This window comes from Chaetodon auriga, chromosome 14, assembly GCF_051107435.1.
Source record: "Chaetodon auriga isolate fChaAug3 chromosome 14, fChaAug3.hap1, whole genome shotgun sequence".
NCBI lineage: Eukaryota > Metazoa > Chordata > Actinopteri > Chaetodontiformes > Chaetodontidae > Chaetodon > Chaetodon auriga.
In genome coordinates, this window is record NC_135087.1 from 14,924,665 (window position 1) to 14,937,058 (window position 12,394).

General features: G+C 43.5%; 1 protein-coding gene across 10 annotated transcripts in view; it reads right to left on the reverse strand.

Annotated features, from left to right (window-relative positions):
- The window catches only part of LOC143331278 (ryanodine receptor 3), a 98,883-nt gene that overhangs the window by 19,564 nt on the left and 66,925 nt on the right, over nucleotides 1-12,394 (reverse strand). For all 10 annotated transcript variants that reach the window (XM_076747987.1, XM_076747988.1, XM_076747980.1 and 7 more), the window contains 26 exons: nucleotides 12,043-12,229; nucleotides 11,793-11,901; nucleotides 11,587-11,707; nucleotides 10,866-11,035; nucleotides 9,564-9,784; nucleotides 9,235-9,325; nucleotides 8,267-8,407; nucleotides 7,506-7,669; nucleotides 7,297-7,375; nucleotides 6,669-6,758; nucleotides 6,415-6,561; nucleotides 5,803-5,865; nucleotides 5,575-5,650; nucleotides 5,162-5,285; nucleotides 4,863-4,978; nucleotides 4,704-4,771; nucleotides 4,469-4,590; nucleotides 4,244-4,293; nucleotides 3,633-3,693; nucleotides 2,492-2,730; nucleotides 2,035-2,116; nucleotides 1,799-1,929; nucleotides 1,182-1,505; nucleotides 595-835; nucleotides 417-504; nucleotides 229-321 (listed from right to left, as the gene is read on the reverse strand). In XM_076747987.1, the coding sequence (XP_076604102.1) occupies nucleotides 229-321; nucleotides 417-504; nucleotides 595-835; nucleotides 1,182-1,505; nucleotides 1,799-1,929; nucleotides 2,035-2,116; nucleotides 2,492-2,730; nucleotides 3,633-3,693; nucleotides 4,244-4,293; nucleotides 4,469-4,590; nucleotides 4,704-4,771; nucleotides 4,863-4,978; nucleotides 5,162-5,285; nucleotides 5,575-5,650; nucleotides 5,803-5,865; nucleotides 6,415-6,561; nucleotides 6,669-6,758; nucleotides 7,297-7,375; nucleotides 7,506-7,669; nucleotides 8,267-8,407; nucleotides 9,235-9,325; nucleotides 9,564-9,784; nucleotides 10,866-11,035; nucleotides 11,587-11,707; nucleotides 11,793-11,901; nucleotides 12,043-12,229 (3,398 nt within the window). The remainder of the gene's footprint in view (nucleotides 1-228; nucleotides 322-416; nucleotides 505-594; nucleotides 836-1,181; nucleotides 1,506-1,798; nucleotides 1,930-2,034; nucleotides 2,117-2,491; nucleotides 2,731-3,632; nucleotides 3,694-4,243; nucleotides 4,294-4,468; nucleotides 4,591-4,703; nucleotides 4,772-4,862; nucleotides 4,979-5,161; nucleotides 5,286-5,574; nucleotides 5,651-5,802; nucleotides 5,866-6,414; nucleotides 6,562-6,668; nucleotides 6,759-7,296; nucleotides 7,376-7,505; nucleotides 7,670-8,266; nucleotides 8,408-9,234; nucleotides 9,326-9,563; nucleotides 9,785-10,865; nucleotides 11,036-11,586; nucleotides 11,708-11,792; nucleotides 11,902-12,042; nucleotides 12,230-12,394) is intronic.

Sequence of the window (12,394 nt, forward strand, 5' to 3'; positions counted from 1 at the left end):
CAATCATGTATGCATAAATTCATACACACACACACACAAACACACATACACAGAGTCACAAGTCAAAGTCAGTCATGATCCCACTTATTGTTGGACTTTTCTCAGCTCATACAAGCATGCAGACATGTTTCATGGGTGTGCATTACACATGACTAAAAGGGTTTCAATCTGCAGCCTGAATGAGGAAATAAACTTGTTGGTGAGCTTGTTGGCAAACAGAAAACCTACCTTAGACATCTTGGTTTTGTTATCTCCAGTCAAGAAGGAAAGGTTGTTGATTTCATTTTGGACCACAAAGTTCTGCTCTTCTCTTTTGAAATTCTGGGAGCAAATGGCGAAGAAAAACAGCTGTGACTTATGAGTGTTCTCATTCAAAGCGGCTGCCTGTTTTTTTCTATGGAGATGAGAAAACTTACATGTGACTTGCACCAGAGGATAAATATCTCAGCGACCATTCTGAAGAGCTCGTTGGAGTCAGCGTCTGGTTCTTTCAGCCACCTCGACCTGCAGTGACAGAGATTACTACATCAGTCCCAATTCCTCGTAAAAAGCCCCAGAAAGACAGCTCCATCATCCACTACACAGGGAGCCAACCTGTTGTTGTCCACATAGCGGATAAGCATGGGGTAAAAGGCGTACAGGTCCCTGCAGAGTACAGCAAACTCGTCCAAGATGAGCAGCTCAGCCTCCTGGGTGTCTCCTTTACTGTCTGCCTTCAAGAGCTCCTCCTCAGCCACTACCTTCACTGTCTTCTTCTTCAGCTTCTCCAATGTAGGCAAGAAGTGGCTCTTCAGCAGGTCTGCACGGGCCTTGCTGATGATGGGTTGCACATACACTGAACAGCGGAAGAGAGAAAACTTTATTAGAGTTGTTCAAAGTGTAGGTATATTAGGAAGTTGCCAGTATTTTTAATAACACTTTCACATACATAATGCCATAAAAGCCTTTACATTTACTAAATTTCCTGTTTTAAACTTTCGTTGTTTTGTAGCATTTTGACATTAGATTGGTAACTACAACACTGTCATTTTGAAAAATAAAAACATAAAAGAGATAAAGGAATGAGGCAGGATCTGGTGTTGGTGTAAAACACAAAGAAAGTGTCTGATTCAACCTCAGGACATGACCATTGCATTCATTCCTCCTCATAATCATTAGCTGTTAGAGCAACCTATGCCCACCTGCGATCCTCTTCATCCAGGAGGCTTCATCAATCCCCAGATTGTTGTTGAGGATCTTAAGGATGTTGCCGAGAATGAGGCTGAGGTGCTCTGAGGTGACGGTGGTGCAGCAGATGCTGCCCCCGCTGGCTGGCTGGTTCTCGGGGCCCCTCTCCCACCAGTAGGACAGATAGTTACACAACATGGGCAGCACCACCTCGATAACTTGAGGCATCTCTGTGTACCGTGCTCCGGACTCAGCCATGTCATTGATGTCCTTCATCAAACCTTCCAGTCGCGGCATCCCAGGACACATCTCCTCGACTGAGTCTGGCACGCCTAGGACTGAAGCACAGCAGGGGTCCACGCGTGATTAAAACAATGTCTGCGTTATCAAATTCTATTTTTCTCATTATATATTTCATGGAGGAGGGGGGCGTTTCTCAAACTGAATAGAATTTAAGCACAGTAAGTGTGCTGGAAACACATATGTAAGTCTTTTCTCGTATTCTAGAACATGTCAAAATGATAAGTTGGCTGTAAAACACAGATAAGTTCATAATCAATAATAATAGCTGTTTGATTTCTAACCCTGGTCCATGAACTCTTCTCGTCTACAATAATTACATATGACTCACTGGCTCGGTCTCTGGCATTCTTGGTATTAAAGACGGAGCAGGGGTTGTACGTGTTGAGCAGTGGCTCCAGGAAGGCTACAGGCATGGCTCCAGCCAGGGTGGCCAGACACTGACCGAGTGCTGGCAGCTGCCTGAGGGATACAGAGATGAGGAGAGTTGGTGAAAGCTGCGCTGAATAGCAGTGAGTTTGGTCACCGAAGTTTTGGACAATTAACCCAATGGTGAAGCTGAGATACCTTTCTACATAGATGTTTTTCCCAGTACCCAGTGCGTAGAGACTGGTCAGGATTCGATAGCAGGATACTTGGACATCGTCCACTGGAAAAAAGAAAGAAAATTAGAACAAGATTAAGTCTAAAGCCATGCTAGTGGATCTGTGAGGCTTATGCTCAGAGACACTGTCAACACGCTGATGCTTAGAAGTTTACAATCTTCTGCATCTTAGTTTAGTGTGTTAGCATGATAATAAGCAAACTCATAGTAAGCTGAGGCTGATGGGAATGCCACTAGTTTTGCAGCTATTATGTTATAAAACAAAGTACTTGGCAAGGGGAAATTTGTTCCATAGTGTCAACACGTAAGACGCATGTAATCACTGTATTAAAATAAACTTGACATTGGCACTTGACTCCAGTTTTTAAACAGCCTCTCGCACGTTTGATGTTTGATCATCCCATTGCTGTCAGGACTCACAAAGCAGGTCGACTCCAAAGTGGTGTTGAGTGATGTGCTCAAACAGAGCGGTTAAAATGGGGAGCAGAGCAACAGTGGTGTAGTTGATATTCTGCGACACCCCTTTCATCTGAGAGCGAGAGTGAGTGAACTTCCCCAGCTTCAGGTTTTCAAATGTCTTCTCCAGGTCCTCTGCGGCGTTCTCAAAGAACGTCCTGAGCCCCACCCTCACAAGCTCAGAACCCGACTTCATCACCGTCCTGTTGGAATGAAAGGGAGCGTGATAAACGACTGGAACCAAATGAGGAGATACGCAAGGGCAGGGCTATAATAAACCACTGGATACCCTTTTGTATGCAAAGGACAACACTGTTTACCCACAACAGGACACGCTCACTATGAAATTACTACACTCTCACAGTATGTGAAGGTTTTAGTCATGAAATATGAGACGTGAGTATCAAGCTGATGGCTCTCACACCGAAACAACAGTGATTTATTTAATGAACTAGGTGGATATTTAAAATAAGGTGAGTTCGCCATTCTGAAATAGCACAATGCATTAATATGATTAGACTGTCCATTTTCAGCATTTCACAGTTCATAACAGTGCTAAATGAATTACCCATTGTTAAGCCTTGATGTGTCCCAGTAGGAAGGAGAAATGAAAGACAGAGTCTGTGGGAATCAGCTGTAGCTCTTCAGCACAAACAAGACACAATAATACATTGCCGATTTAGCCTCATTATGTGTGAGCTGCATTAACAAGCAGCACATTGTGTCTGAGGAACACTATAAGCCTTGGGCAACATGTGGCGTATGAAATTTGTTTTGCTTATTTAAATGCCAAAGGATGCTCTTTGTTAATGCCAGTGCCTCCCAAAAGACACCAGAGTAATTACGATTTAAAAGAAAATGTTCATGACAAATATGCTCCTCTTCAGGGTTTTACAGAGGTCAGATTCTACGTCATCGCTGTAAACGGGAAAAATGTAATTGGTTTCTCACACAATTATTGTTTAAACACAGACGATCGAGCCGAGGGCTTTTGTCAACATTTAAATTTTTTCATTTAATATTTTTTCTACTTTTCCTTTCAAGATGAAAACTCAACAGTGCCAGGTTCCTTGTGAGTCTTAAGCGCTGCCAAATTTGTACTCACCTGGTGTCCAGGGTGTGTGCCAGGATATGCAGACAGCTGACAATGGTAGTGGAGTCGCTCCCTACAAGAAAAGACAAAAGCCATCAATATGACATGAACACACACGCTGTCACCCGTGTTTAGGGCCACTTTCTTGACCTAAACTGAGCCTCTCATGGCAGCAATGAGTTCTTGTCTGTGTAAGTACCACACTCAACAGCCTCCAATCAAATGGGTGACTTACGGGCTCAGTTAAGTTTAGTGGATGAATATCTAGTTCTAGTTCTAGTTGAGAGGATTGATACCACTTTTATATCTGTACAATAAATATGAAGCTAGATTGAGCAGCCAGTTAGCTCGAGTAACAGCTAGCCTGCCTTTGCATTTTAACTTCAACTTCACTGTCCAGCCAAGGTCAGAAAATCCCCTTTAATCTCACCAGATGAGACACAGGGTCAGCAGCAGAGCCGCTTTCTAAAAGTAAGGTAATGTGAGACTTCATAAAAAGACAAGCACTCACTTTTACAACACACATATACAGGCACATGCACACATGAGCGCACATATACACACACACAGGCACAGACGCACACACACACTCACTGCTGACCAGTCAGTAGTAATCAGCTTACCAAAGAGAGAAATCCTATGTCTGACAAGAGCTGCCAGTTTACAAAACAGGCTGGAGGTGTGATGGACAGACAAAGGAAGGAAATCAGACAACTACAGTGAGTAAATTCTTGGAAAGAAGATTAGTAATTGAGATTATAAGAGTTCAGGATTTTAAGTAAAGGATGGTAAAGAGTAATAGTCATGCCATATTTCTGTATGTAAATGAAAGAGTTTTCATTCTGTACCTGGTGACCATCTCCTTCTCCTTGTTGGAGGCGTATCCGCTGCTGCTCAGGTTCTTATTGGGGGAGGAGAGGAAGTAGAGGGAGTGGTTCTTAAAGTACTGGTCAATGAGAGGAAGGAGAACCTGAAGGAGGACATTGATAATGACAAGATCAGATCAGGTTGATGGAAAGTGAATTTGAAAGAGTTATCGATGTACATGCATGTGCAGTGTCCTTATTTAGATCACCTCCTTACTTTGGCAAAAAACTTGATTTCTTGTTCATGAGGGGACCGGTCTGTTTTGCCACTGGCAGCCATGGCCTCTGGATTGAGAACATAAAAATACATATTCATTAGTAGGTAACAAGACTACTTAGGTCTCTCGTAGTCAGATCCTATGTAATATTACCATACCCAGGTGAGCGATGAACTCCTGAGCTGAGTCAACATACTTGAGCAGCTTCTTGAGGAACTTGTAAGCAAACCTCTTCTCCATGGAAGAAGAATCCTGCTCCAAGTCCTTCAAACCTCTGCAACACAATAAGATATTAGCTATAAATCACCACTTTAATATCACTCGATATCCTTTTAACAGCGTTTGATAAAAGACTCCACTGACAGTACCACCAATGAAAAGGAAGTTAGAAGGTAGTATAAAGTTTCTGCAAGACATCAACATGATGATATATGAACGACATCCTGAAAGAGCCGACCTTGTGATGCTATAGCCATTGATCTGCAGGAATCGGAAAAGGTCTTGAGCCTTCTCTCGATCGCGGGCCTTCTCCTTGGCTGTCAGTGTGTCATATGGCACCAACAGAGGGTGCGTTCCCCCTCCTGAAACCACAGACAACCCGGTGTTCAGTAAGACTTGACCAATCACGGCTCTCTGCTGTGTGTCTGTGTGAAGGCAGATGGTGACATGCTTTGGGTGTACCACTCAGCTGGACCTATTTAGTCAAGCCCAGCGAGGCAGACACATGCTTATGCTCACAAGGATATAAACACTGCAACAACCGAGAGGCACTTCACATCCACCCACATCACACACCGTCCCTTCCTCTCTGTTTTGCAGGTACCTCTATATAATATGCACTGACTATGATTGACTTCATTAGCAAATCACCTCTGCTTCCAAGGTCACTCTTTTTCTTCTTGGCCCAGATGTTATGGTAATTTTCAGCCACCACCTCCACCATCCCCTTGGAAGACAAACAGTACATCTCAGTGAGAAGCATGCCCTGTCCACGTTACTCATTCACATTCAGGAAATATTGCTTTTCATCTCATACTCAGACTGAGAGATCGTTTGTTAAAAAGAACAACAACAACAAAAAAGCATGAGTTCGCTCACCTGCAGTTCTCTGGATAGAACAACATTGCTCGTGTCTATTGGACTCGGATTGAATCCATTTGCCTGGAGATGTTAAAAAAGATGCAGATTTATAGTGCGACAAAATGTGTTATTAGTTATAAATCAATACTTTGATAACACAAAATTTCCACTTTAGCATTTGTGAAAGGATTAGTCTGTGGTTTTAGGCTTTCAATCTATTATGCAAGGAGATTAGCTACAAAACAAGCTTTGTGTCCACAGAAAATAACTGTGTGATCTGAATGTTTACAACTGCATATGTAACAGCTGCTAAAAGCGCAGTGAGTAAACAGTTGAAATAACAATAGTTGGCATTGCTAAAACAGCACAAATTAGTGAAAAACTGTTGAAATTGTTAGCTAAAATTGCAGAATAAACAGTTGAAATTGTTAACCTAAACATCGACAATTATGAAGTCATCATCATTCTTCATACCAGAGAAAGACAATTTTGTGGAGAAATAGACATAATTTTATGAGCATTCTACTTGTAACATATCTTAATGGTCTGGTAATGAAAAGGTTGTTTTTCAAATGTTCCTTGAAGACAGCACATTTGATGTTGATGTTTGTCATACTCTTTGCAGTGTACCTGTGAAACCTGAGAGATCTTTCTCATTTTCTCACTCTCCCTCTGCTGAGACATGCTTTCTCCATCCTTGGTCCTGTCGATGCTCCATCCCATTGCCAGCATACTCCTCAGGGACTCTCTAATTGGCCATCTGTAAATCTCTTTCTCCTGAAACACAGGAACAGAGAACAAGGACTGAGCCCAGACGCCTCAATCTTCAGGTTATCTCTTCAATGTTAACCTTCTCCACAAATCTCACATTCGATATTCTTTACCTTCTCTGTCAGGGCTTTGTAGGTCCTGAGCTGAGGGTGAATCTTGGCCTTCTCATCCACACAGTCTCCATATTTCCATCCAAGCAGCACCTGAGGCACAAGCACAGAGGAGGTGTGCAAAGGTGAAAGCAATCTTCATTGCCAGGGAGTCCCTTAAGGACACAATTTATTATTTGGAAGACTGGGTAAGAGATTAAGTATGCATAACACATTAAGGAGTCCTGGTACATTCAGTTCTTGCTGTCCTCAGCTCTTGTTACATTTTTTGACAGATGCAACAATGCAGGCTAAGCAGTTGGCACAAAAGGGAGCAGGGGCCTTCTACACAGAGACTATCACAATTGTTGTCAGTGTGCCCAGAGTATCTCTTTCAATAATAACAACAAAGAGGCATCACCAAAAGAAACAATACTGCGATACTGGAAAAAGAACAATATTGAGATATTGATTTGAACTGATTTTTTCACTTTGAAAGGGTTTAAATACTTTCCTGATGATTTTGCATGCAGTATTTCATTTCGAGTGTCCTCTCCTTTTCTTTTTACAACACTCGTGACTTGTTCCAAGTTGAATACTGTGCTATTTAATACCCATTTTCCCAGGCAGAAGCTCTTATCTTTGGCCTCACCTTCTCTGCTGACCATTTCTCATGGGAATGCTCTGCATATTTGTTGGCAAAGTGCTCGAGCTTCTCCGGAAGAGCAATGCTGGAAAAAGAGTGTGACAATGTATGTATATGCAAATGCATGTTACTGGAGTCTTGCACAGTCAGGTATAATATACTAAGTCTGGCTGGTACTATATTTGTCACTGATGTCTGATTTGAACGTAGCTTACTTAGCAGTATTGATGGGTTTGGGGTCAAAGTTGCCCTGAGCATCAACGGAAACAGGCTTTTCCACAGTAGTACTAATGGAGGTGTCCACGTAATCTGGTGGCAAAGCTCCAGCTATGGCGCTGAGGCAAGGCATGGCCATCTTGAATAGCTCTGGGTCATATTTCTGCAGGGTGAGAAGAAGAAAGCTACAGAGTAAATGCAAAACTTAGCTCTTAAAATCCTCTTTAAGTAGTCTTTTCTTATTTAACAAATACAAGTAATTTGTTTTGCTGTTCATTTAAGGTGGGACTTAAATAAAACTATGCAGCCTCTCCAGCCTAAGTGTAACAGCGCAGGAGCCAGCGGAAGAGACGTTAATGAAGAATTATTCTAAAAGCTGGAGAACCAGCATGCTAGAGGCTTTGGATCAATGATGGCTGTCGAGATATTGATGTTTTCAGGCTGGCCCTTTACACAGCCTCCTTTCATGAGTGTGCATTTAGAGAGATGTGCTGAGTCCAGCCATCTGCACCACAAACAGACCTTGGAATATCGGTGCCAATGAGTCCCTCACATACATATATGTTAATGAAGACTGTGATGAATTAGGTGACTTTTATTTAACTGTTTGTCACTCCTGCAGAGCATTTGTGGGATTACACTCTCTTGCAAAACGTCTGCCAAACACATGAATGACTACTGCTCAGGAAATGATGAAGTCACTCTGAAATTGAAAAGGATAAGAAAAAAAAAATTGTGCAATACATGGGTGATTCCTCACCCTCTGCGACAGAGAATCAAATACTCCCCAGAAGATTTTCTTGGTGAGCAGTAGTTCATCCTCGGATGCTGTGCCGTAGCTGCCCCAGCCCGATGGGAGGCAGTAGTACTTCCAGTTCTGCTCATAGTGATTGGTTAGCAGCTGGAGGACACACATAGGGCAAAGGTCAAGACAAGCAGAGTAATAAATACACAGAAGTAGTAAACCGGACAGCTAACTGGCAGGACAAGCATGCAGCCTGCACACATACTCACAACACACTGGCACTGGGCCATGCATTAATAGGAAAAGGCACCTCAAAGGAAATCAGCTCGCCCACACACTGCACAAATGAAATCCAAACATGTACATGAAAGTATAGAACAAGTGTGTCCACCATTGCACAGGCCAGTCACAACCTATTACATCTCCAGTATTTCTCTCGTGTGGCCAGACGGATGGAGAGCAGAAGTGGAGCCAGCAAGCCTGTAATCACACAGTCCAATACTTCATCCCCTTGTTTTCCCTCCTGTAGCTGCCCACTTCTTCCACACCAGATGATTAACAGCATGGGTATGTTAGAAATGTGCACCTTTGAGTGTGTGTGTGTGTGTGTGTGAGAGAGAGAGAGAGAGAGAGAGAGAGAGAGAGAGACAGAGAGAGGTGAACACCAGTACATTGAAGATACAGCTGCAATAGAGCTGGTGGAAATAAGCTGTTGGTACCCCCCACACAGAGCAGACAATTGAATCAATTAAGGTAATAAGGCATTATTAAGCAGTGCCCACACCGACAAAACAAAAATTAGATTATGTCGAGAAGAAGAAAAAAAAAAGAAGAAAAGATGAGGCAGATAATGAGACAGGCAGGAAACAACTGAAACTGAGGCATGCAATGCAGGGCAACAGGCAAAATGAGATGAAGACAAGATACAGGATGGCAAAGGGATTTAAAAAGAGGTGAAAAAAGTGGACGATATTGTTGCCCACCCTGAGAGGCATCTTGCAGTAATCAGTCAGCAAGGGCACATCAAAGACGAGGCGGCGCAGGAGCTGCTGCAGCATGGAGGGGCGAAGGTGCCTGCAGAATAAAGTGAGAGAGACTTAAGAGTGCTGCTGCCCTGGGCTGCCTTCAACCAGAACATCTTCACACACTAACTATCTCACTGATTTAGAGGAATATTCAGGGAAAGCAGGCCCTGAGCTATAATGGAGTTTTATTAGAAAGCAGATAAAGATATAAACGACTGACCAGCTGAGATACCACAGGTGTTTGGTATATTATCACTAGTCACTAGAGAGTTTCATATGCTCCTCACTTGCAGACAGCCAGCAGGCACTCCTCTATGGCATCTCTCTGGGCCTTGGTGAGTGAGCGGCCTTTAGAGAGGCGGTAGATGGTGTGCAGAGTGGAGTCAATAAGGGTGGCGTAGTGCTCAGTGCCGGCAAAGAGAGGGGCGCAGCGGGTGAGGAGGGGTAGCAGGGCTGAGCCAATGTAGCGGTTCATGGCCAGGGCTGTCTCTGTGGTACAAAGACCCTCCTGTAGAAAGAAAGAATCACAGGTCATACAGCATGTGACAGTGATGACATTACTTCGTGTAGCTTTAGAAAGAAAAAACAGCACATTTTGTGACAAAAGAAAGTTTTATGTTGCTAGCAGTTTGCTGCTATAGCCTTACTCGGTCTGTTAATGACCTGTAGCTAATGGTGACTAATGTCAAGCACCAGCTTTATGACTCTTGGGCTATTCTTAAGCTGATATTTTAGCATTTATAATTATCCCACAATTGCTACCTGTGGTCACAGTATCCTCTGCTCAAACAAAAGCCTTAAGATGAAAGAGTTCAGTTGATGAAGAGCACCATTTAAATGAACAGTATAAAACGATCTTGTAAAACATGGTAGCGAGCTACAGCAAAGAGAGTATTGCACTATTATAACCAAAAACAACACTAAAACGTTCCCTGATGTCAGAGCATCACACATGCTGCTGATTCAGTTAGCATGAGTGTCTGTCAGTGTGAACAGCACTTTGTTTTGCTTGACATCAGAGATGATAGCCGGAGGTTGAGCAATAGTCTTATCTTCAGCCATATTAACACTGTTGACCGGGGCAGACACCTCCAGAGCCAAAAACAAAACTAAAGAGAGATTCAGGCCTTCACCCTGCATACTCATTGCTGTCCATAACAAACCACTGCACTGTACACATCTTAAACACACAGAGACTGCAGCTCACAAAACACCTGACTTTATTGCAGGCCAGGTGCTCAAAATGACTCCCTTGTGTGCTGCTGTGCTTTAAATAAACTTCCAAAAATATCACGTGTTGACAGATTCATTTTAGCCAGAAGTCTGCACCCTATGGATTTAAGAGTTGAACAAGAAATTCCAATGATTTTGTTAATCTACTTAAAACTCCATAAACTTTTAGTTCGTCAGGGTAAAGAAGAATTACATTGATCAACCAAAGAGAAACTAGGACCAAGGCTTAAGGAGGAGCTCTTCATTAGTATAAAAGGTTGCCCGTTGATATTGATCCTGAAATCCTTGATGAAGTTGGTGTTATAGAGACTGGCCATTTGTTGCTTCTCTTCCACTTTCCTGTCAGCTTTACCTACCGTATCCAGAGAGGTAGCAGCCCTCAGGTCGGGAAGGAAGCCCACTTCGAGCAGGTGAAGCAGAAAGCTCTGGTCCTCGATGCCATACACCCTGTCCAAAAACAGCACCATGGGGGCCTTGTGATCTGGACAGAAGCTGGCTGACATGTCCGGCTCTGTCACCGAGCCATCTGAGAAAGATTTAGACAAGATTTAGGAAAAGGCAGGCACAACACAGAGTAAAACACACAGGTGTGAAGGAGTGAAATACCCTGAGAACAGCCTACAGTACATTATAGCAAGTCGTTTCTGATTAGGGGAGTCATGTGTATTCATTAGGCAGCATTCAGCAGCATGTGAATGAGAGTTTTCTGGTGCTGGAATCACAGCTCACTGTCTTCACTCTTGGCCTGCCGACAGAGCCTTGTGGTAGTGCTCTGAGCAGCAGATTTAAGAGGCATGTCTTGCCGTACTTATGCCGATCAATCAATAGAGCAAGACAGCTCGCTATAGAAATGATCTGGCTTACTCAGAGCTATAAGAGTGTGCAGTAAAGCGTTGTGCTGATTAAAAAGGCATGAGCGGTGAGATGAGATCAATAACCGGTCCACCTTTCACTGAGTGTGCAGACTTTCGTAACCATTGTCCTTTCACATGAGCGGGATATCCTGTGGAAACATGCAAATGAACAGGAGGTGTCCTCTGATGGAAGGGTAAAGATGTGCTGTATACAGATGTGTACCTTTGTTGACGATGGGCATTTTGAGCGGTATGCTGATAATCCCCACAAGGTCTTCAGTGGGCACCAGAGAGCGCAGGATGGCACGAATACGGAGAGCTTCACCTTTCCCCTTGTTGATGAGCTGAAGAAGAGAAAAAGAAAGTGAAAATGGGGAAAAACTGTCTGTGAAAAAACACAAGTAAATTCTGAATTGCTACCAAACATACATGCATCTCTGGGGCACAGCGTCCCAACAGGTCAATCAGCGCAGAGTAGAAGGACATGATGGCATTGCCCATGTGTACCACCTCCTCCTCATCCTCACCATCAGCAGACCTAACAGTGAGGATAGTGAAAACAGGAAATTTTTAAAGGGCATCAGAGCAAAGACGCAAAGGCGAGGGGGAGAAGCAGTTAATCTCCAGGGTGAGTCCTCAGCATTGATTTGATAAGCTTTGCTTGATCTTTATGGCTTACACGTCCGAGCTGACTCCGTGCACAGAGCCCGGCAGGTCCAAAGCCGGGGTCTCAGAGATCTTGATGGCTTCCTTCATGGCGGCCAGCAGGCCATTCCCTCCCTCTCCCCTCAGGGCAGGTCCAAAGCACTCTGGACGACGGATGAGCAGCTTTACCACAACGCTGGAGTTCTCCTCCACACTCTCGCCTGGAAAACAAATAAAATCATATGAGTACAAACAAGCAAATCATAATTAATGTCGGCAAGGAAACTAAGCACACATACACCCTGTGGCTCTAACATAAACACCACTCTCCTCAGGCACAACATCAGGCAGCCTTTGTCTTAAGCAGCTGAAAGATATTTTAGCCA